We start from the raw sequence: 21,155 nt of genomic DNA, 5'->3' as shown, positions 1-21,155 counted from the left end.
GGTGTGGAGTGTTGGAGGTGCTCATTGAGAGAACATGACTGTCAGTTGAGCAGTCAACTGAACCCAGGTGAACAAAGGCTCTTTACCCACTCCACCGTCCTTCGAATCTAAGTCCCACCCCCTGTTCCTTCAAGGAGTCACTTCAAGGATGCAGCCTTGAGACTGTGCTATTGAGACCATCCAGACCAAACTCCAGTATAGGGGATGGAATCCCATTAAATGTTCATTTGCTTCCCAATTCCTCTTGGTGTCTGCAAAACAGATCAAATAAAACTATCTTCTCTTTGTAGTTACAATTTCTAAAAAACTTGACCAAATTCTCTAGTCATTTCAACTTACTTTTGTAGACCTTGTCACATTCCTGCCTCTGAGACTGACACTAGTATCTCTCCATTACATGTCATCAAGCTTCAAGACATATCTCGTCCAACATTTTAATAAGCCATTCTATTAGGTATGTGTAAAATCACAGGTCTAAAGTAGTTAGACATGCCTTACTATATTTCAGGATTAATTTCTTTTCTAACTTTAACGACTTTCTGATACTACCACACTAGCACGTTTGGAAAGTTCACTTCTAGAGACTACTTTTGGAAAATCGTGCAGCCTCAGCTAGATTAATTCATGTCCTGTAGGACTGCCACCTGAATTAAACTGGCAACTGAAAGATTACACCTGTCCTAAACCAATCATCACTCAGGCACAGTCTTTAAGAATTTAAGCCTTAAAAGGAAGAATCCTGTATTCACAACAATTCAGAAACTACGTAGCCCTTAGGCTATTTTGCTTGCTCTCTTTCCCAAGGACTCCAGTGGTGAGTTGACTAATCCCTTGCTGCCAGAGAATAAATACGACGGCTAAAGTAGACACTAATAGCAGAACCAACCGATGACTACTGAGTCCATAAACTTACTTCTCTAGCATTATTATTGAGGGGTAAGGAAAGAACTCAAGGATCTCATAACATAACACTACTTCTGAGTACCGCACGTTACTTAGAAACGGAGTTAATACACCTTCAGCAGTCTGTTGCCACCAAACGGCACAACTACTGCCGCTCTGCAGCCTATGCACAGTCTTCATTGACAATATGAGCGGCTCTGAAAAGAGCCTTATGTTTCTTTACTCCCCAGACGTTCAGGTTGCCCGGTGTGGCTTCCTGGAGAGTCTACTTGCTCTGTACTTTCTGATGCTGGCTCTCGGTCTTCTTTGGCAGGACACCTCCTTGGGCCAGAACCACACTACCCAACAGTTGTACTCAGCTTCTCATAGTTACGAATAGCCAGCTGCAAATGACGCGGGATGATCCGTATCTTCTATGTTGTTGTGAGAGGCGTTAACGGCTAACTCTAAGACCTCAGCGGTCAGATAGTCTAACACGGCTACTGAACAAATGGGTGTACCAGCTCCCACACACTCAGCATAATGGCTCTTACGGAGCAGTCGGTGAACTTGGCCTACCGGAAATTGCAAGCCTGCTCTGGAAGAGCGAGACCTCAACTTGCCCCCTCTGCTTCCCACACCCAGACATCTCTCTACAGATAACCGGTAAACACCAACTGAAAAAGACGTTACTAGGCCTATTTATAGTCTGACAGTAGGTTGTAATGTGCTCTCTGATTGGCTGATGGCCGTCTATCCAATCAGAAAGTCCTACTGCAATCACCTCATTTACATACACGCCACTACCCACTATCCAATCAGATATTGGTTCCTCCACACGTCACTCGAGCGCCGCGCCTATAAATACCAGTCTTTCCACTCTCTCAGCCGTTCTTCGCTTGCTTGGCGTGGGCGGTAGTTCTTCAAGCTGTAACTCTTGAGCTGTTAACTCTCATAGAGCTGTATACCGATCATGCCGGAGTTATCTTCAAAAGGTGCTACTATCTCTAAGAAGGGTTTCAAGAAGGCTGTGACTAAAACTCCGAAGAAAGAAGGAAAGAAACGCAAGAGGTGCCGAAAGGAAAGCTACTCTATCTACATTTACAAGGTGCTGAAGCAGGTCCATCCTGACACTGGTATTTCATCGAAAGCTATGAGCATCATGAATTCTTTCGTGACTGATATATTCGAGCGCATCGCAGGAGAAGCGTCACGCCTAGCCCATTACAGTAAGCACTCAACTATCACATCTAGAGAGATCCAGACAGCAGTTCGACTGCTTCTGCCTGGAGAGCTGGCAAAGCATGCGGTGTCTGAGGGTACTAAGGCTGTCACCAAGTATACTAGTTCAAAGTAAACTTCCCAAGTAAGCGTCTGCACATCTAACCCAAAGGCTCTTTTCAGAGCCACCTAACTTCTCCCAAAAAGTGGCTGTAAACTTTGCGACTACATCTCTCAAGTAGGTGGGCTAAAGAAATACTTGAGGTTTAAGTTAAACTTAGTGGTTCAGAAAAGTGGGTAACGCAGTGTGGAGACAGCAGCTAGCATGTGGTTTCTTAATAGTAGAGGCACTATTCAGTTTACCTCAATTACAGCACGAGTAGCCGAAGAGGAACCCTCTGAAAAATTAGTCGCTTGGAACACGTGGGTATGACTTGGCGGAACACTACTGGTGCGCCTGAAAGTTACACAGGTTTGCTTCCCCAGACTCCCCTCGGAAAAGTAAAACTGAGACGACTTCGGGGTCTTAAGAAAATATCTCATGTGCATAGAGCTCAGCACGGTAAGTTTGGTCTTGTGCAGTTGACTGGATGCCCTCCAACTGTGGGGACTTCAGCGTGGCAAGTCACGGTTTTTAAGCTTGACCCTTTCACGTGTATTTGAGGCTCTACAGTGTTGAGAGCATCTTGACATTCGTGTGTGAAAACAGTGCCTTCTCTCAAAAGTACTTCATATTGGAACGGAACAATCCTCTGGTAAAGCGCAATTAACTAATCCCTTTACGTTTCTTGTAAGATGTGGTACAGGTTGCTTGTCTGCTGTGTGATGGATCATTAACAGACTGTTTAAGCTCTGCATTACTAGATAAGCGGGACTAAACACACAAGCTTTAAAAAAATTAGTGTTAATACACTGAATGAAACAACCTTGAAAAGAAAGGATCGAATTGTAACAGTGGTATAACGGGAAGCCTCAAAAGCCTAGGTTAACCATCAAGTTAATTTTTAACTGGTTCAGAATTTGCGTGTTTTCTTTACATGAAGAAAATTCAGTGAAATTTCATTAAAAGTGCCTTACACATCCATCCATAGATGGACAGCCCCTGTAGAGCCCCTAGTGTGCTTCAGCTGGGAGTCCTCCAAGGAGCTAACAGCAACTGTACTCATTGTAATCGGAGTCCCAGCTGCCCCAGTGACACAGCACATAGCTCCTAAATCCCTGTGAACTTCGTGAATATTCTCTACAGGCAACTGTGATTGGTGGAGAAATAACAGGACTGGGATGATCAGAGTCCTGGCTCCACTGCCCTGCAGTTTCATTGCCTCTGTTCACACTCTGATTTTACCCTCGTGCTGGTCCCAGTTCCAAGTGTTTACGCAGAGAGGACAAAATAAAGACAGGAAGAGACAGTCTATTTCAGTGGGTCTCTGAGAACAAGGAAAGCCTTCCCAGAGGATTTCCTCTCACGGCCCTTTTCTAGAACTGAGCGTAGTCCCAAGTCCTGCCTGAGCCATTCACCTACAGGAATGGGACCATGTGACTGGTAGGGACGAATCAATTTCCTTCTTGTAAACTTGGCATACTTTTTATTAAATGTAGTTCTAGATATTTTGTTTTCTTATTGTAAACGGTGTACTTCCCTATTCATATCTTCCAGCATTATATTTTTTACATGAAAGTATTGATTTCTGTGCATCTTTTTCACACCCTACTATACCTTGCTGCATTGACATTTTCAGATTGGCTTTTTGGTAAATTCTGGTGGGTTTTGCCTTTTTTGCAGTAATATCTGAAATTAGTAAACATTTTACTGCCTCCTTTTCATTAGTTCACTTCTAATTTCTTTCTCCTGTCTGATTTGAGAGGCTTATACCTTCATAATCATATTAACAGCAGTGAAGAGTGTCGACATTCCTGTTTGGTCCTTTATTTTCCTCAAGAATCTGCACTATTCCTCTTTAGATATATTTTGTTATGATAAGGAAGAATTCTTGTCTCAACTTTATTAAGAGCTGTAAGTCAAGAATGGATGTTGAATTATATAAAATGCCCTTTCAGAATCTCTGGAGAATCATCATAAACTTTTTCTTTTTAGATATACTATGATGGGTTATTTTTATAAACTACCTAGTATTGCATCATCCTTGCATTTGTGCTATAAACCCCTGCTTGGGTATCATATGTAATTCATTTAATGTTCTACTGAATTGTGGTTGCCAAGGTATCATTTACAATCTACACTTTAATACTACAAATAATCACTATTTTCCTTTTTTGTGTGTGCAGTGATGTTCAGCTTTTGGTATAAATTTTTATTCAATTCATAAACATGGAGGATAGCTGTCCTTTTAATAGTCAGGAACTACTGAACAGCATTGGAATTATTTTCTTAAAATTTTGGTAAAATTCCTTAAGACAATTTGGACTTGGGGCCTTTTCTCAGATGACAGTTCTTTCACAATTTTTTTAAATGAAATTATTCTGTTTATATTTCCTAATAATTTGTAGTAAGTTTTGGTAATTAAATTTTTCAAGAAAATTAAAGCTATTGTCTTAAAGATAAGCAAATTGGTTTCCAATGATTTTATTTCCACAGTATTTGTAACTACAACTCCTTTATTATCCTTAATTTTGTATGTTCTTTCACAAACCACATTAATTATTGCTTAACCTTTTAATTAGTCTTAAAACTGTATTTATTTGCTATTTCTTTACTTTCACATTTATTAATTTCACTGTTTTTCTTTTCCCTTATTTTTTAAAATACTTTTTCCATTACTTAACCTTTCTGATTCCACTCAGTTTTTCATTTTTCTTATCTTTAACGGGGTGCTTACTTTATAGAAATAGTCTTCACATTGCATGGTTTTGATATAAATGGATTTCATTTACCACAGTTTAAGTAACACCAATTGCCCAACAATATAGTTCAGATTTCATTAACAGTCAGTAATTGAATAAATTACAAACCCCACTGCTGACTCTTCAGTTCACAAGTCACTGCACAAATAACAGATGCACGTCGTGATCAGTGACCTATCCTGTCACTTATTTTAAAATCTGTGGGTCACTTGTCACTGCACATTATTCAGTTTAGTCACAAGTAGAAACCATGTAGTTCAGCTGCCTCCTTGTCTCCCACTGATAAACTTACATGACAAAAATGGATCATCAAAGGAGGAATCTGGTTGTTATAAATAAGTATGTGCAGATTTTTGTGTGGACATAAGTTTTCAAATTAGTTAAGTAAATGTTACAAGGAGCACGATTGCTGGCTCATGTGTTTAGCCTTGTAAGGAACTGGCAATAACTAAAAAGTGGAAACAACCAAGATCCCTTCAACAGATGAATAGACTAACTGCCGTCTATACAATGAATACTATTCAGCAATACAAAGGAACAAGATATTAATCCACGTAGCACAATCGGTGAATACATGCTGCTAAGGGAAAGAACCAGCCTGAAAAAACTGCACTTTTCAATTCCAGAGTTGACAATGATTTGGGAGCTATGCAGCTATCTGCTCTTTCATGTGGTCTTACCAGGACAGCTGGGATCTCTGATGGATAATGATGCTCCCTCCATACAATGTGGTGCAGATGCCTCATCTGTTAGCTCCTTGAAGGACTCCCAGCTAAGGCATTCAAAGGTTCTGCAAGGATGGCTCACTGTGTACGGAAGTGTGAGGCACTTTTTTCCCTATAGATTTTTACTGTAAATATTCAATCAAATGGTACTAAGGATGTTTTTTCACTATAAAGACGAAGTACATACACTAAATCTTAAAAAGAAAAATGAAAAATATAAACAGATTGAGGATTCCCGCTAAGCCACAGGTTTTGGGAAGTAGTAATAATTTGATCCTTTCTTTCTGATGTTTATTCCAATGCCCTTTACCACTGATTTTTTTTTTTTTTTTTTAATGCTTGTCTGCTCAGAGTCCAGATGACGACAGAATAAATCTTATACCCAAAGTCCCCTGACTTGAATATTGGGCATCCATATTTTGATAAATACCCTATGACCCAATTTGGACACAGTATCTCAGTCCAGTAATACAAGACACAAGCATTAATTTAATGAGCCTGTCACAGAACAAAAAGCAAGTAATCCTTCTAAGAAAAGTAATGCAAAAAGAGAGAAAATCCAGTTAATGTTACTCCTCTTTGCCAGCTGATTGTTGTTAGCTAGACTGTTGGATTTCAGTAAGAATTATTTGATATGGCAGGGTCTCCACAGTCCAACGTTAACCTGTTCTCAGTAGCCCAGTTGACTCCAATAAATAGGTAGATGAAACGCTGGGCTTTGAGCCTCAAGTCTCAGCTGCTAGGGGGCGCTAACCTGACACGTAAAAAGGAAGCAAACCAGCTTTGATTGATGTCCCCACGATAGACTCCTCTAAGATCTTAAAGTCTTTCCACAGCTTAACACCCTTTTCACTGTCATCTGGCAGAGTGTGCTTCTATTCAGAGAGCTCCCCTTCTTTCAATGGCTTCATTTGAGTTCTGAGGTTTCACAGAAAACACTGCAAATGCGACAACCCACTTAATGTTTAGAACCAGAAGAGTGTAACTACCTCGAAAAGTTACCTATTTCTAACCATGCCGAATGGTGTGAACGAAGCACACTTGGCAAATGGATCAAAACACACATTTACTAGCTAGACCAGCCGTTTGTTCCTCTAGTAAGGCCTACTGACACACGTTAAAAAAAAAGAGTCTACAGCCCTTTAAAAAAACAGTAGATGGCTCTTAAAAGAACCTTGCGATTATAAAACTTGCCTGGTGAGAAGCTTTTTACTTGGTGACAGACTTGGTGCCCTCGGACACAGCGTGCTTGGCTAGCTGGCCGGGCAGCAGCACGCGCACGGCCGTCCGGATCTCCTTGGACATGATCCAGCTCTCGTTGTAATACGCCAGGTGAGACGTCTTGCCCAAGATTCGCTCGAAAACGTCGTTGATGAAAAAATCCACGATACTCACGGCTTTCGAAGAAATGCCAATATCGAGGAGAACGTGCTTCAACACCCTGTAGATACAAACAAAACAACTGGCGTTTTTGGAGCCTTTCTCCTCTTTGAGTTTTACTTAGGTTTTCTTAAAACCTTTTTTTTGTAGTAGCGCCCCGCCCTTTGAAGACACCTCTAACAAAGTTACCATACAGCCCCTAAACGGCAAAAACCTAGCACGGCCCCCAAATGCGGTATTTATAGGTGAGGTGCAACTGTCTTGTTGGACAGTCAACATCTGATTGGGTAATGGGTAGGAGCGTGTATGTAAATAAGGTGATTCCAGTATGGCTCTCTGATTGGATACAGGCTATCAGCCAATCAAATAGCAAATCACCACCTACCGTCAGACTGTAAACAGGGCCGTACCCAGTCTAATGCGACTTTTACAGTTTTAAAACAGGTATTGTATAATCTTTCCCGGTCGTGGAAATCAGGGTGGCAAAGTACGGGCGAAGGCCAACACCTCATTTTCCAGAGCGGGCCTGCAGTTCCCCGTAGGCCGAGTGCACCGCCTTCTCCGCAAGAGCAACTATTCTGAGCCGGTCGGGGCCGGTGCGCCGGTGTACCTGGCGGCGGTGTTGCAGTACCTGAGGGCCGAGATCCTGGAGCTGGCGGGCAAGGCCGCCCGTCACAACAAGAAGACGCGCATAATCCCGCGCCACCTGCAGCTGGTTATCCGCAACGACGAGAAGCTCAGCAAGCTCTTGGGGAAAGTGACTATCGCCCAGGGCGGTGTCCTGCCCAACATCCAGGCAGATCATAGCAGCATTCTTGCTAGGCTTTAAACCTAGGCTGATACCAGATGGCTTGTGCATTGGAGTCAAAGGCCCGAAGGGAATATCTTATTAAGCATGAAGGCATGAGGCTTAGGAACGCCAGGCCATTGCAGGAACAGAATGCCGTCTGTATACCTTGTTGATTATTCTTGAAATACTCCCCAAGGGAGTGACCTGGGATGGGCTGGTGTGTTTCAGGGGGATGAAGAATAGAACCTTTGGACTTTGGCTTGCGTGTCCCTACAGGCATGAGTTCCGCTATTGTACTCGGTTGAGGTTCTTTACCTACAAATAAATATGTGGCTATCCGAGGGACCTCACCTCAGTCCTTGAGGCTGATGGTCCCCTGTCCCATTTGAATAATAAAGATTGTGTTCCATTAATTCCGTCCACCCCTTGGGCTGGCTGCCTAGCTGGTCTCGGCAGCAATGTTATATGAGAAACCATTTTAGTAAGTAAAGTAAAATAGGACTTTTTTGATGAGTGTTTACTGTTTTTCATTTATCAATTCAGAAAGCCATAGCAAACTCTTAGTAAAACAAATGTAATATTCCACTGGAATCAGACTGTGGAAATGTGGGGAGTGGAGGGCGGTTAAAGACAAAGGAAATGGGAGTAAACAAGGACGAGTAAGATGATCCTGAAGCCCAGATGGGGAAATAAGTACAGCTGATTACTATGTAAGTGGGTGAATGAGGAGCACAGGGGCTAAGAGAGCAATCACACTCTAACGTAGTCTGTTAGGCTAAGGCCACACAAGGGAAGCTGCCTTACAGCTGGGAGTAACGCATTACACAGGCATCTGCTCTGGGAACAACGGCAGCGACAGAATTCAAATAAACAATGCAGCAAAGCTGAGGGTTTTTTTTCTTTTTTTACCTACAATACACATTAAGAAATACATTTTACTATATGACCAAAATCACATTCAGGCATACGCATGCATAACAATAACTAAAAAGAAAGTTTTCAGAAACAATATACTATTGTGGAAGGATTCTGAGATTACTGATCTAAATTATTCCGTTCTGTTTTACTGTTTTCTTGTGTATCCTATTTCACAAATGGTTCAGGGACTTGCTGTTTGGAACACTGGAATGATGGGAATAGCTGATCAAAGCAGGCCACATGGCAACAGGTTTAGCCAGTAAAAGGTACTGCACACACTGGGCCACGATGATTGGCTGAGTGCGAATGCCACCTTAGCTGAGCCAATAAGAGTCTTTCCTGGGACTTTCAGACCTAGAGATGGAAGGGACGCATTTGTAGGGGTGCAGGGCAGTCTGAAGGCTTTAGAAAACTAATCCAGAGCTGCCAGTGGCTGAGTCTCTTGTTCTTACAGTGAATTAAGAAAATGAAGGTGACATCAGAAAAAAGAAATTTTGTGGTTGCTGAAAGAGAAGAGGAGATGTCTGTGTATCTCAGATTCCACTCTCTGAGGACTCAGTCTCAGCAGCTTTTCTTTCTGTTCTAAGGGTTACCTCAGTAGACTACCTTTAACCAGCCTCTCCCTTTCTCTCTAATCTATTTCATTAATGGGTTTCTTTCATTTGCAAGCACATTTGTCTGGCAAATTCAAGTGACAACTTTCAACTTGGTACAAAAACCCTACCTCCAGCACCATGATCAATTAAATGTGTTTCGTCTTCAATCCTGGCCCCTCATCACCGTATTCTTTTTAGTGAAATGAAATGGACTTGTTTTTAATCAGTGTGTCACTGAGAGATAGTCAATAAGGGGGAGACAGGCAGAGAAGAAACATGAAACTTAGCTACAGAATGGAATGTTCCTTTTTCTTCTAATAGTTTAAAGCAATTAAAAACAATTTTAGGGGGCCAGGCCAGGGGCACAGCGGTTAAGCTCGCACATTCTGCTTTGGCGGCTGGGGTTCCGCCATTTTGGATCCTGGATGTGGACTTATGCACCGCTTGTCAAGCCATGCTGCGGCAGGCATCCCACATATAAAGTAAAGGGAGACAGGCACGATGTTATCTCAGGGTCAGTCTTCCTCAGCAAAAAAGAGAAGAATTGGCAGCAGATGTTAGCTCAGGGCTAATCTTCCTCAAAAAAAAAAAAAATTAAATAAATAAATAAATGAAAACAATTTTAGTACCAAGTAAGTGGTGTGGCTCTTTGAGAATATGTGTGGATCATCAGAACATTCTGACTCCATTTGATGGGGTCATCAATCCAATCCTTCCCTCTGCTGCTAGAATCCAAATGAAGGCAGTGACATAGGCTGGTCTCTCACTCATGGTTTCTTTCGCTCTGTGAGTCTTCTGAAATCCTGAAATTTATCAGAACTGGACCATATTTAACTAAGTTCGCCTTCAAGCTCTTTCTACCCTGTTGAAATAAAACTGATACTTGAATACCTTTTCCATTTTGAATTGTACTTTTTTACAACAGTCCAACTAAACTCATCAGTGTGTTCATCAACCAATAATATATGACCATCGTATGAGAATGGCACCCAAATAACATGATGCTGGAAATAAGAGGTAAGCTTGTTGAAATATAACACTACTATTAGAGCACTGACAGTTTACCCCTTAAAAAAATCTGGGAGAAAAATATGGCAATCTCTGAATGACTCTCCTCTTCCTTTGCTACCACAGAGAAATGTAAGTCCTATGTGATATAAATCATTTAATTCCTAACACCTTTCTTCTGATTCTCCTTAATCCCAGCCATTCAGGGTCTGCTTGGATTCTAGGTTGGTATCTGCATTCTTTCTGGGTCATCCAGGATCTCATATCATCTCAAGAGCCCAGGTAGGGCCTGAATCCAGTAACAAGTGTCCTTATAAGAGACAGGAGAGAAGACACAGAAAAGATTATGTGAAAGATGAAGGCAGAGATTGAAGTGATGTGGCTACAAACCAAGGAACACAAAAGATTCCTGGAAGCCACTAGAAAGTAGGAGGGAAGTATGGGACAAATTCTCTCTCAGAAGATAAAGAAGGAACCAGTTCTGCCCACACTTGATTTTGGAATTCTTCCTGCCAGAACTATACGAGAATAAATTTCTGTTGTTTTAAACCACCTAGTTTATGATAATTTGTTATGGCAGCGATAAGAAACTAATACACTCTGTTAAGAGGATGAAAACACAAGTTACAAACTCAAAGAAAATAGTTGCAGAACACATATCTGACAAAGGACTAGTATCTACAATATATAAAGAACTCCCAAAACTCAATAGTAGAAAAATATGAAATAATGGACAAACAACATCAAGGGGCATTTCACCAAAAAGGATATACAGACAGCAAATAAGCACATGAAAAGCTGTTCAACAGCATATATCATTAGGGAATAGCAAATAAAACCACAATCCTCTATTGGCTGAACCCGGTGCCTTGTGCGCTGCTTTGATTGGTTAGTCTCATCATTCCAGTGTTCCAAACACCTATTAGAATGGCCAAAGTCCAAAACACTGGCAACACCAAATGCTGGCTAGGAGATGAAGCAACAGAAACTCTCATTCATTGCTGGTTGTAATGTAAACTGTACAGCCACTTTGGAAGACAGTTTCTTACAAAAGTAAACATTGGCTTACTATTTGATCCAGCAATCATGCTCCTAGGTATTTACCCAAATGAGTCAAAAAAAAATATATATATATACACATATACACACACATGCAAACGAATGCTTACAACATTATTATGATGTTATATAAATCTTCACAATCACCAAAAATTGGAGCAACCAAGATGCTGTTCAATAGCTGAATGAATAAACTATGAAATATCCATACAATGGAGTATTACTCAGTGATAAAAAGATATGAGCTATCAAGCCATGAGAAGGCATGAACGAAGCTCAAATACATATAGCTAAGTGAAGGAGGCCAGTCCGAAAAGAGCACATACTGTATGAGTCCAACCAATGTCATCCTAGAAAAGGAAAAACTACAGAGACACTAAAAAGATCCCTGGTTGCCAGGGTTTGGTGGTGGGAGAGGGTAGGGGTGAAGAGGTGGAGCACAGAGGATTTTTAGGGCAGGGAAACCATTCTGTACAATACTATAAAATGGATACATGACATTATGCATTTGTCAAAACCCACAGAACTGTACAGCACAAAGAGTGGACCCTAATGTATACTATGGACTTTAGTTAATAGTATAGCAATAGTGGCTCATTAATTACAATAAATGTGCCACACTAATGTAAAGGGAGAGGAAGTGTATAAGAACTCTCTGTACTTTCTGTCCAATTTTTCTGTAAACCTAAAACTGCTTTAAAAAATAAAGTCATTTTTTATATACTACTTTTATATACTATTTTTATATACTATTTTTATATACTACTATATAACTCAATTTATATAACATTCTTGAAGTGACAGGATTAAAGAAAAGAGAATATATTAGTGGCCCAAGAATTGAGGAGGAAGTGTGGGTGGCAGAGAAGTGTCTGTGGCCATATAAAGGCAACATGAGGGATCCTTGTGGTGATGGAAATATTCTATATTGATTATATCAATGTCAATATCCTGGTTTTGATATTATACCAAGTTTTGCAAGATGTTACCTTTGTGGGAAATGAATAAAGGGTACATGGTATGTCTCTGTATTATTTCTTACAACTGCATGTGAATCTACAATTATCTAAAAATAAAAAAGTTTAATTTAAAAAATCTGTAGAGGGGTCAGCCCCGTGGGGTACTGGTTAAGTTCAGTGAGCTCCACTTCAGCAGCCTGGGTTCAATTCCTGGGCACTGACCTACACCACTCATTGGTGGCCATGCTGTGGTGGCAACCCACATACAAAATAGAGGAAGACTCGGACAGATGTTAGCTCAGGACAAATCTTCCTTGGGAAAAAAAATTGTAGGATGCAATTAAAGCCAGGCTTAGAGGAAAATTTTGCACTAAATGTTTACATCAGAAAAGGAGAAAGTTTTCAAATCATTAATCTAAGCTTCTATGTTAAGACATAGAAAAAGACAAACAAAATAATTCAGTGCAAGCAGAAAGAAAGAATAAAGATAAGAGGAGAACTCAATAAGATTAAAAACAGAAAAACAATAGAAAAATAATTGAAAGAAAAAAATACCCTTTAAAAAGATCGGTACAATTGAAAAAGCTCTATTGAAACTGATAATAAAAGAGAGAAGACACAAATTACCAATCCTAGAAATAAAACAGAGGCTATAACAACTGACTATTAAAATGATAAGGGAATACTATAAGCAACCACAAACTAGCAGAATTCACCCAAGATAAATTAGAAAAATTGAGTATTCTTATAACTTTTAAAGAAACTGAAACAGTAATTAAAAACCTTATGCAAATGAAATCTGCAGACCCAAAAGGTTTCACTGAAGAATTCTACTACATATTTAAAGAACTCACACTGATTTTATACAATCTCTTCTCAAAAATAAAAAAAGAAAAAACACTTACCCGACTCATTTTATGAGTCTAAATTTACCCTGATACTAAAATCAAAGAACAGTACAAATAGAAGGAAATTACCGACCAACATCCTTATGGACATAGTTAGAATATTAGCAAATCAGGTCCAGCAGTGTATAAAGATCAAGGAATGCAAGACTGGTTCCATATTTGAAATCAATCAATGTAACCCACCATGTTACCAGCATAACGTAGACAAACAACATCATCATAACAAGGAATGTAGAAAACATTTGATAAAATTTACCATGTTTTCCTGACTAAAAACTCTCAACAGACTTTGAATAGAAGAGAACTTTCTGAGTCTGACAAAGGGTATCTACAACTACCCTACAGGTAACATTAGACTAATGGAGAGAGACTCAATCCTTCCCCATAAGATCAGGAACAAGGCAAAGATATCCATTCTCACCTTTAAATTCAACTTCATACTACAGTCCTTCATAGTACAGTAAGGCAAGAAAAAGAAATTAAAGGCATACGGATTTCAAAGAAGAAAATAAAACTCCCTCTACTTGAAGATGACACGATTGTCTATGTGGAAAATCATGAGGAATCTACAAAAACAAAAATAAAACCCAAAACTCCTAAAATTAATGATTGACACTTTAAAGGACTAGAAAATCTAAAATAACTTTAAAAAAGAAAAATAAAGTGGGAGGAATCACTCGCCCAAATTTCAAAACTTATTATATAATACAGTAATCAAGACTGTATGGTAAAGGGTAAGGGATAGAGAAATCAATGGTCCAGAATAGAGAACCCACAAGTATGGGCAACTGGTTTTTGACAACCATGAAAAGAAAATTAATGGAGGAGGAAAAGTCTTTTCAAGAAACGATGCTGGAGGCAAAAACACGAACACTGACTTAAGCCTCACGCCTTTTACAAAATTTAACTCAAAATGGATGGTAGATTTAAAAGTAAAACTATAAAACTTTTAGAAAAAAAGAAAAATCCTTGGAATTTAGAGCTAGGGAAAAAGTTCTCAGATATGAAACCAAAATGATCCAGAAAAGAAAAAATTGATAAATATCTTCAAAAGTAAAAACTTCTGTTCTGTAAAAGTTCCTATGAAGAGGATTAAAAAAACAGCTATAGACATAAAGAAAACACTTGCAAACTATATATATATATGACAAAGGGCTTATATTTAGAAATACAAAGAACTTTCCAAGCTCAATAGTAAAAAAACCAAACTACTTCATTTAAAAAATGGGCGAAAGACACAGAGACATTCTACCTAAGAGGACATATACATGGCAAACAAGCACATGAAAAGATGTTTAACATTAATAATCATTAGGGAATTGCAAATTAAGACTATGATGAGATATCAATATACACCTATTAGGCAACTAAAATAAAAAATAGCGACAACATCAAATCCTGGCATGAATGTGGAGAAACTCCATCTTTCATACACTGATGAGAAAATAAAATGGTACAGTCACGTTGGAAAATACTTTGGCAGTTTCTTAAAAACCTAAACATATGCTTACTATGTGATCCAGAATTCTCACTACTGAGCATTCATCCCAGAGAAATGAAATCTTATGTTTACACAAAAACCTGAATGTGAATGTTCATAGCTGGGTTTTGTTTGCTTGTGTTTTATTTTGTAATAATAAAAATCTGAAACAACTAAAATGTCCTTTAATAAATGACTGTCAAATATGCTCTTGGTTATCCATATTATGAAATACTATTCAGCAATAAAAAGGAACAAGCTATTGATACATGCAGCAACTTGGATGGACCTCTGGGGAATTATGCTGAGTGAAAATAAAGCCAATCTCAAAAGGTTACATACTGTATGATCTTATTTACGTTCCATTTTGAAATAGCAAAGTTATAGAGATAGAATATAAATTAGAGCTCACTTTCAGCTGGTGTCCTTGATTGTCATTACTCAGAAAACATACCTTTGATAAAAACAACTTCAAAAGGCTCTGAGTAAAGCCTTTGGCTTCTGGGGAAACAGTCCAACAGCCTCCAAGACCCCTGGGTAGCAGCAGAGGCTCCGTATTAGAAAACTTCCGGTATTCCCAGAAAACTTGACTCCCATTCTCACAGCTGAACTTCGGAAAAAACTCGCTTTAGGATCTCGCCAAACAAACGAAACTCCTGTTTCAATGTCAACATTTGTGGTCCTCGCGTTTCTCATCGGCTTTCCTAGAGACTCACAAAAACCCTTTAGAGAATCAATCACAACACAACATAGTAAGACTGACTGACGATTTTCTTGGGCAAGCTGGAAGGGGTCTATTTATGGTCTGTGTATTCAAATAAGGTTTTGAAATAACCAGGTCTAATTGGACGAACGAATAAAGGGGACTACGTGTAAAAGTAGAACTGCCAGTTCGACTCTCTGATTGGATAGATGCCTACCCAACATCAGCCAATCAGAACACTAACCTCTCCCTATCCCCTAGTCAAGAAAGTAAAATCGTCTGAGTATACTTCCCTCAGTTTTAAGTATCCTTAATTTTCTGTTATTTCTGTTTTTGAAGGCGGGAGCACGTAGGCAAGGCTTATGGCTAAGATCTATTGTGTCTCCTCCGTGGTTGGCAAGGAGCGAGTGAGCTGGGAGCGATGCTTTAGCGTCGGGAGCTGGCAAACAACATGGCAACGACCGGACGGGCATCATCCCGCGTGCTTCTGCGCATCATTGCGCAGGGCGTGCTTCCTGTCCCTTATCCAAGAAAACCGAGGTGCCACCACCCCAGAGGCAAATGCAGTCAAGTCTCCAGGTAGTACAGCTCAGCGAGTAATAGGCATTTCTGGGAACGGAAACAAACAACAGCAAACCAAACACCAACGGCGCTTTTTCAGAGCTCTGCACACAACTGCAGAGAAAGAGCCCTGGCCAGATTCCAAAGAACAATATGCAGTATTTCAATAAATGAATCCATTTAAGAATATGTTTTCTTCACACCCTTCTTGTAAAGTCTGTAACTATCTTGTGAAATGTTTTACTTGAAACTTAGATTGTCGTTAGATGTTAATCCTGTTCTATCCTAACCTTTTCTATTTCTTAAAAACCATGCTCTGGGTGCCCACTAAGTTGATTTCAAGGTAGGGTAGAACTCTGCAGTTTGAGAAATGCTGGCATAATCAGCGCCCGACGAAAGCTGCCCATTCTCCCAACCGCTGGGCTATAGCCAATAGAACGACCCTCCTGGATCGCAGTGATTGGCCCAAAGGTGGGGCAGCGGTCTGAGCTGAGCCAGTGAAAGAGCTTTCCGAGATTTTTCATCTCGGCAGCTTGAACATACTTTTCTTTTCCTTTATGAGGATGTTAATGAAACTGCAGCTGCTGAGGAAGCGTCTCCTATCTCTTAGAAAGATTGAAAAGAAAGGTGAAGTGAAAGGGATCAACAAAAATGAGAGTTTGGAAGTTTGGGGTGGGAAAGAGAGAGATTGGCATTCATATTCAGTCTCAGCATCTGTGCTTGTTCCAAAGGTTCTTATCGTGTGAGCCGTCCCAGTCTATATAATACTGAATCTGCACTCTTCTTTTGTCTCTCTTTTTTAAAAATGCTATTTCGGTTTGACTTCTGTCACTTGCAAAAGACTGTGTCTGACAAATCCAAGGTAAAACTAACTCAGCACAATGAAAATTCCACCTCCATCTACTAGAATAAGGAACAAATAAAGGCATTCTGCCCTTCTTTTTTTGTAATAACCATACTGATACCTTGCTCTTAATCCCTATATTTCCTTGAAAGGGAAGTGAAAATCCGAGTGGGAGAGAGAGGAACCTAATGGAATTGAACCACTTTAAAACCTTTAAGGTAAATGGTGGAAGTGGAAGGTAGTCAAGTAGAGTTTGAAGCTATGTCTGACATTCCTAAAGAGAGCAGTGGGTATTTAAAAAAAAAGTAAAAAAGAAAGAAAAGAAACTCCTCTATCTCTTTTTTCTTTTTTGTGGAGAAGATTGGCTCTGAGCAAACCTCTGTTGCCAATCTTCGTCTATTTTGTGTGTGGGATGCTGCCACAGCAGGACTTGACAAGTGGTGCTAGGTCAGCGCCCGGGATGCTAACTGGCAAGCCCCAGTCTGCCGAGGGTGCTTGTGAACTTAACCACTATGCTATTGGGCCAGCCCCGAAACTCCTCTTGCTTTTGTCTCCAAGCTAAGATTAGAATTCTGAGGTGGTTGAACTAAGAGAAGGAAAATACAGAAAAGTTAAAGGAAACTATTTTATTTTCTAATAGGTGGAGGGTAAGAGGACAGACCCTATAGATAGCTGGGCTTGGGGCTAGAATCCTGACTCCATCTCTTAAAGCAAATTACTTAACCTCTCTGTGAAGTAAGGATAATGATAGTACTTTGTACATTTGTTGTGAGAATTAAAGTATAAATGTATATATCAAGTGCTTCGAATATTGACTAACACATAGCAAGTGCTGTACAGTCATTTGTCGATTAATGACAGCAATATATTCTGAGAAATGCGTCATTAGGTGATTTTGTTGTTGTGTGAACATCACGAGTGTACTGACACAAAGCTAGATGGTATAGCCTACTATCCACCTGGGCTATAATGGTATAGCCGTTTGCTCCTAGGCTACAAGCCTGTACAGCTTGTTACTGTACTCAACACTATAGGCAATCGTAACACAGTGGTGTTTGTGTATATAAACATAAAAACGGTACAGTAAAAATATAGTATAAAAGATAAAAAATGGTACACCTATTTAGGGCACTTACCATGAGTGGAGCTTGCAGGACTGGCAGTTTCTCTGGGTGAGTCAATGAGTGAGTGGTGAGCGAGTGTGCAGGCCTAGGGCATTACTGTGCCCTACTGTGTACACCGTAGAGTTAGGCTACACTACATCTATGAAAAAATGTTTTCTTTCTTTAATAAGAAATTAACCTTAGCTTTACAGTAGCTTTTTTACTTTATAATCTTTTTTAAATTTTTAACTTTTTGACTCTTTTGTATTAACACTTAGCTTAAAACACAAACACATTGTAGAGTTGTGCACAAATATTTTCTTTCTTTATATCCTTATTCTATAAGCTTTTTTCTATTTTAAAATTAAAAATTTGTTTTTTTGCCTTTTAAACTTTTTGTTAAAAACGAAGACACAGACACACATGTAAGCCCAGGCCTACACAGGGTCAGGATCATCAGTATCACTGTCTTCCACTTCCACGTCTTGTGCCACTGGAAGCTCTTCAGGGTCAAGAACTCGCATGGAGATGTCATCTCCTTTTGTAAAAATGTGTTCTTCAGGAATACCTCCTGAAGGACCTGCCTGAGGCTCTTCTTGAGGAGATGATACTCTTTTCAGAAATATGTCCATGGTGGTTTGCTTGGTTTGTTTCTTTCATCATAGATTTGCTTGTCAGGGGATAATGCGTGATGAACATTCCTCTTTATTAATGAAAACCTTTTGGTTTTGTGATCTGTGTTTTCAAACCTTGGAAGGAGCTTCTTGAGGTCTGCAAATCTTCTGCTAAACCCTTTACTGAAAATTTTTTGGGAGTTCTATTTTTTCTTCTCCTGTAGTTTCCTTTTCTCTTGCCTCTTCATCAGCTATGTGTTCCTGTTCCAGTTCCAACAAATCCTAATTAGTCAATTCCTTTGGAACCACCTCTAGAAGCTCCTCAACGTCATGCTCATCCACACCCAGGTATGATGTTATGACAGCTACAAGGTTGCTAGGCAATAGGAATTTTTCAGCTCCATTATAATCTTATGGGACCACTGTCATACATGTCATACACGATGGACGTTGACCTAAACATTGTTACATGGCACATGAATGTATAAGTGCTTTCAAAAGGGGCACCAGAAGGGGAGAAAATGTAAGCCCAGGAATTGGAGGGATTCTTTCTGTAGGGAACAGGATAACAGAACTTTCTTGGAGGAAACCCTAGAGAACCAGTGAAAAGCAAGATGATTCAGTAAAGTGGCAGGGTAGAAAACTAACACAAAAATCAATAGCATTATTTATAAACTATAGCCATTCAGAAGATATAAAAAAGGAAAAGACCAAATTTTCAAAAGAAACAAAACACATAAAACATCTAGGAGTAAACTTAACAGGAAATATGGCAAACCTATATAAAGAAAACTTTATAATTCCTAAAAGACTCAAAAGTAGGTTTGAATAAACAAGAGGCCATCTTATTCTTACGGACAGAATGATATAACATACTAAAGATGTCACATTCAGCGTAATCCTATTTATTTAGCAAGATGAAAAGAAAGTTCACAGGGGGAAAATGGCAAATGGCCCTTAAATACATGAGAAGATATTTATTTATAATCAAAATAAAAGGAAAATTAAAACTACACTCGGATATCAATTCTTGCTGATTAGAAGGTCAAAAATCCTACAACCCAACCAGCTGACAACGCTAAGGAGAAATGGGCAAATGCGTACATTGTTGGTGGGAGTGTAAAATGATATAGTACAGATAGTGGGGAAATTTAGTAAAATCTAACAAAATAACGTATGCCTTAACCTTGGACCCAGGAAGTCCACTTCTAAGAATCTACTCTGAAAATATAATTCTACATATGTGAATTAGCAAAAATGTACAAAGTTGCTCATGTGGCATTATTTATAATATTAAGAATTGGAAATAATGTTAATGTCCATTCATAGGGGAAAGGTTAAGCAATCTCCAGGACAGACTCACACGAGGGCACCTAGGAAGCATGAAAATGAATGAGAACCATCTTCATGTGCTGGTGGGGAAAGAGCTCCATGATATATTGTGAAGGGAAGAAAGGTAGAAAAATTACATATCAAGTTCTACTTTTGTGTAAAATAGAGGGAAATTTAAATCCTGTTAATGTGTCACAGGTTGCAGAAATAAAATTAAATCAAGAGGAAAATATTCGTCACTTCCTTATTATTTGCTAGCATTTTGAGGTTATTTACATCAAATTCTATCTGAGTAGTAGAAATGCCATTCAATGACATGCAGTTGTGCATTTCTTTCCAGCTCTGATTTCAGAGATGTGCTGGTGACTGGAAATCAGCCTGCTGGGATGTTTTACACCATGGAAATCAACAGATATTATCAATCGGGACTTTACTTGTTTTGTTGATTATCTAGATTTAAGAACATCTTGAAGAAAACAAGTGTGATGTATCTGTAACTATTATACTGTGAATAGCCTGAAATATTAAAGAAATATTCTTCTGGTATTCGAAAACTATTATCTGCTTCAGCAAACTAGTTGCTCATGTCATTGACATCTGAGCAATGTTTTGACATACTTTTTCTTACTTCATGAAAAGAAAAGAACCAAGTTTAGGGAAGGACTATACTCATTGGTCAATGGTATGAATGATTTCTGTGATGAAATGGATAGTAATCAGTTATTTGCAGTTTGATTTTGTAACACTATTGTTGGCAATAAAATTATAAAAATAAATAGTAGACTTTGTAAAAAATAGCAATTCCTTTGAAGTTATAGATCTAGCCTGAAAATCAGGGAAGGACTTTAGCTTAAAATTTATTTCTAAAACGATATAAAGAAACATTTAACAGAAATTTTTAAATTAACCATCAAGCAGTATCATGAATTAACATATATATGTATGTATGTATATATGCGTATGTGTTGTGTGTATGTATGTGTGTATTCGTTTTTCTATTAGAGCCAGTTATTAAACATTTACCAGCACATCACTGTCTATAAGCTATACATTTGAGAGAGGCCTTTAAATGCGATGCATGTACAGGGGACAATGAGAGGCAAAGGAATATTTTTAACACTCACTAGTCCTTTGGCCTCAAATCACAGCATGTTTCCTGGGGGAGGGAGGACAGATCATGGGAAAAACTCTTTTTCCCTGCATAAAGAAA

The 21,155-nt window shown here is 39.1% G+C and overlaps 2 protein-coding genes across 2 annotated transcripts; both read left to right on the top strand.

Moving 5' to 3' along the window:
* The first annotated feature begins 1,855 nt into the window (after positions 1–1,855).
* Positions 1,856–2,239, top strand: LOC124227386 (histone H2B type 1-A). Its single transcript, XM_046641364.1, has one exon. The coding sequence runs from the start codon at positions 1,856–1,858 to the stop codon at positions 2,237–2,239; it is 384 nt and encodes a 127-aa protein (XP_046497320.1).
* A 5,121-nt stretch (positions 2,240–7,360) lies between these two features.
* Positions 7,361–13,772, top strand: LOC124227099 (histone H2A.J-like). The gene is made up of 3 exons (XM_046640998.1): positions 7,361–7,374; positions 7,515–7,870; positions 13,681–13,772. The coding sequence occupies exons 1-3, from the start codon at positions 7,361–7,363 to the stop codon at positions 13,770–13,772; spliced, it is 462 nt and encodes a 153-aa protein (XP_046496954.1).
* Positions 13,773–21,155: the final 7,383 nt, after the last annotated feature.

Source organism: Equus quagga, chromosome 15 (genome assembly GCF_021613505.1).
Source record: "Equus quagga isolate Etosha38 chromosome 15, UCLA_HA_Equagga_1.0, whole genome shotgun sequence".
Taxonomy (NCBI): domain Eukaryota; kingdom Metazoa; phylum Chordata; class Mammalia; order Perissodactyla; family Equidae; genus Equus; species Equus quagga.
This window is presented reverse-complemented; position numbering and strand designations above follow the sequence as displayed.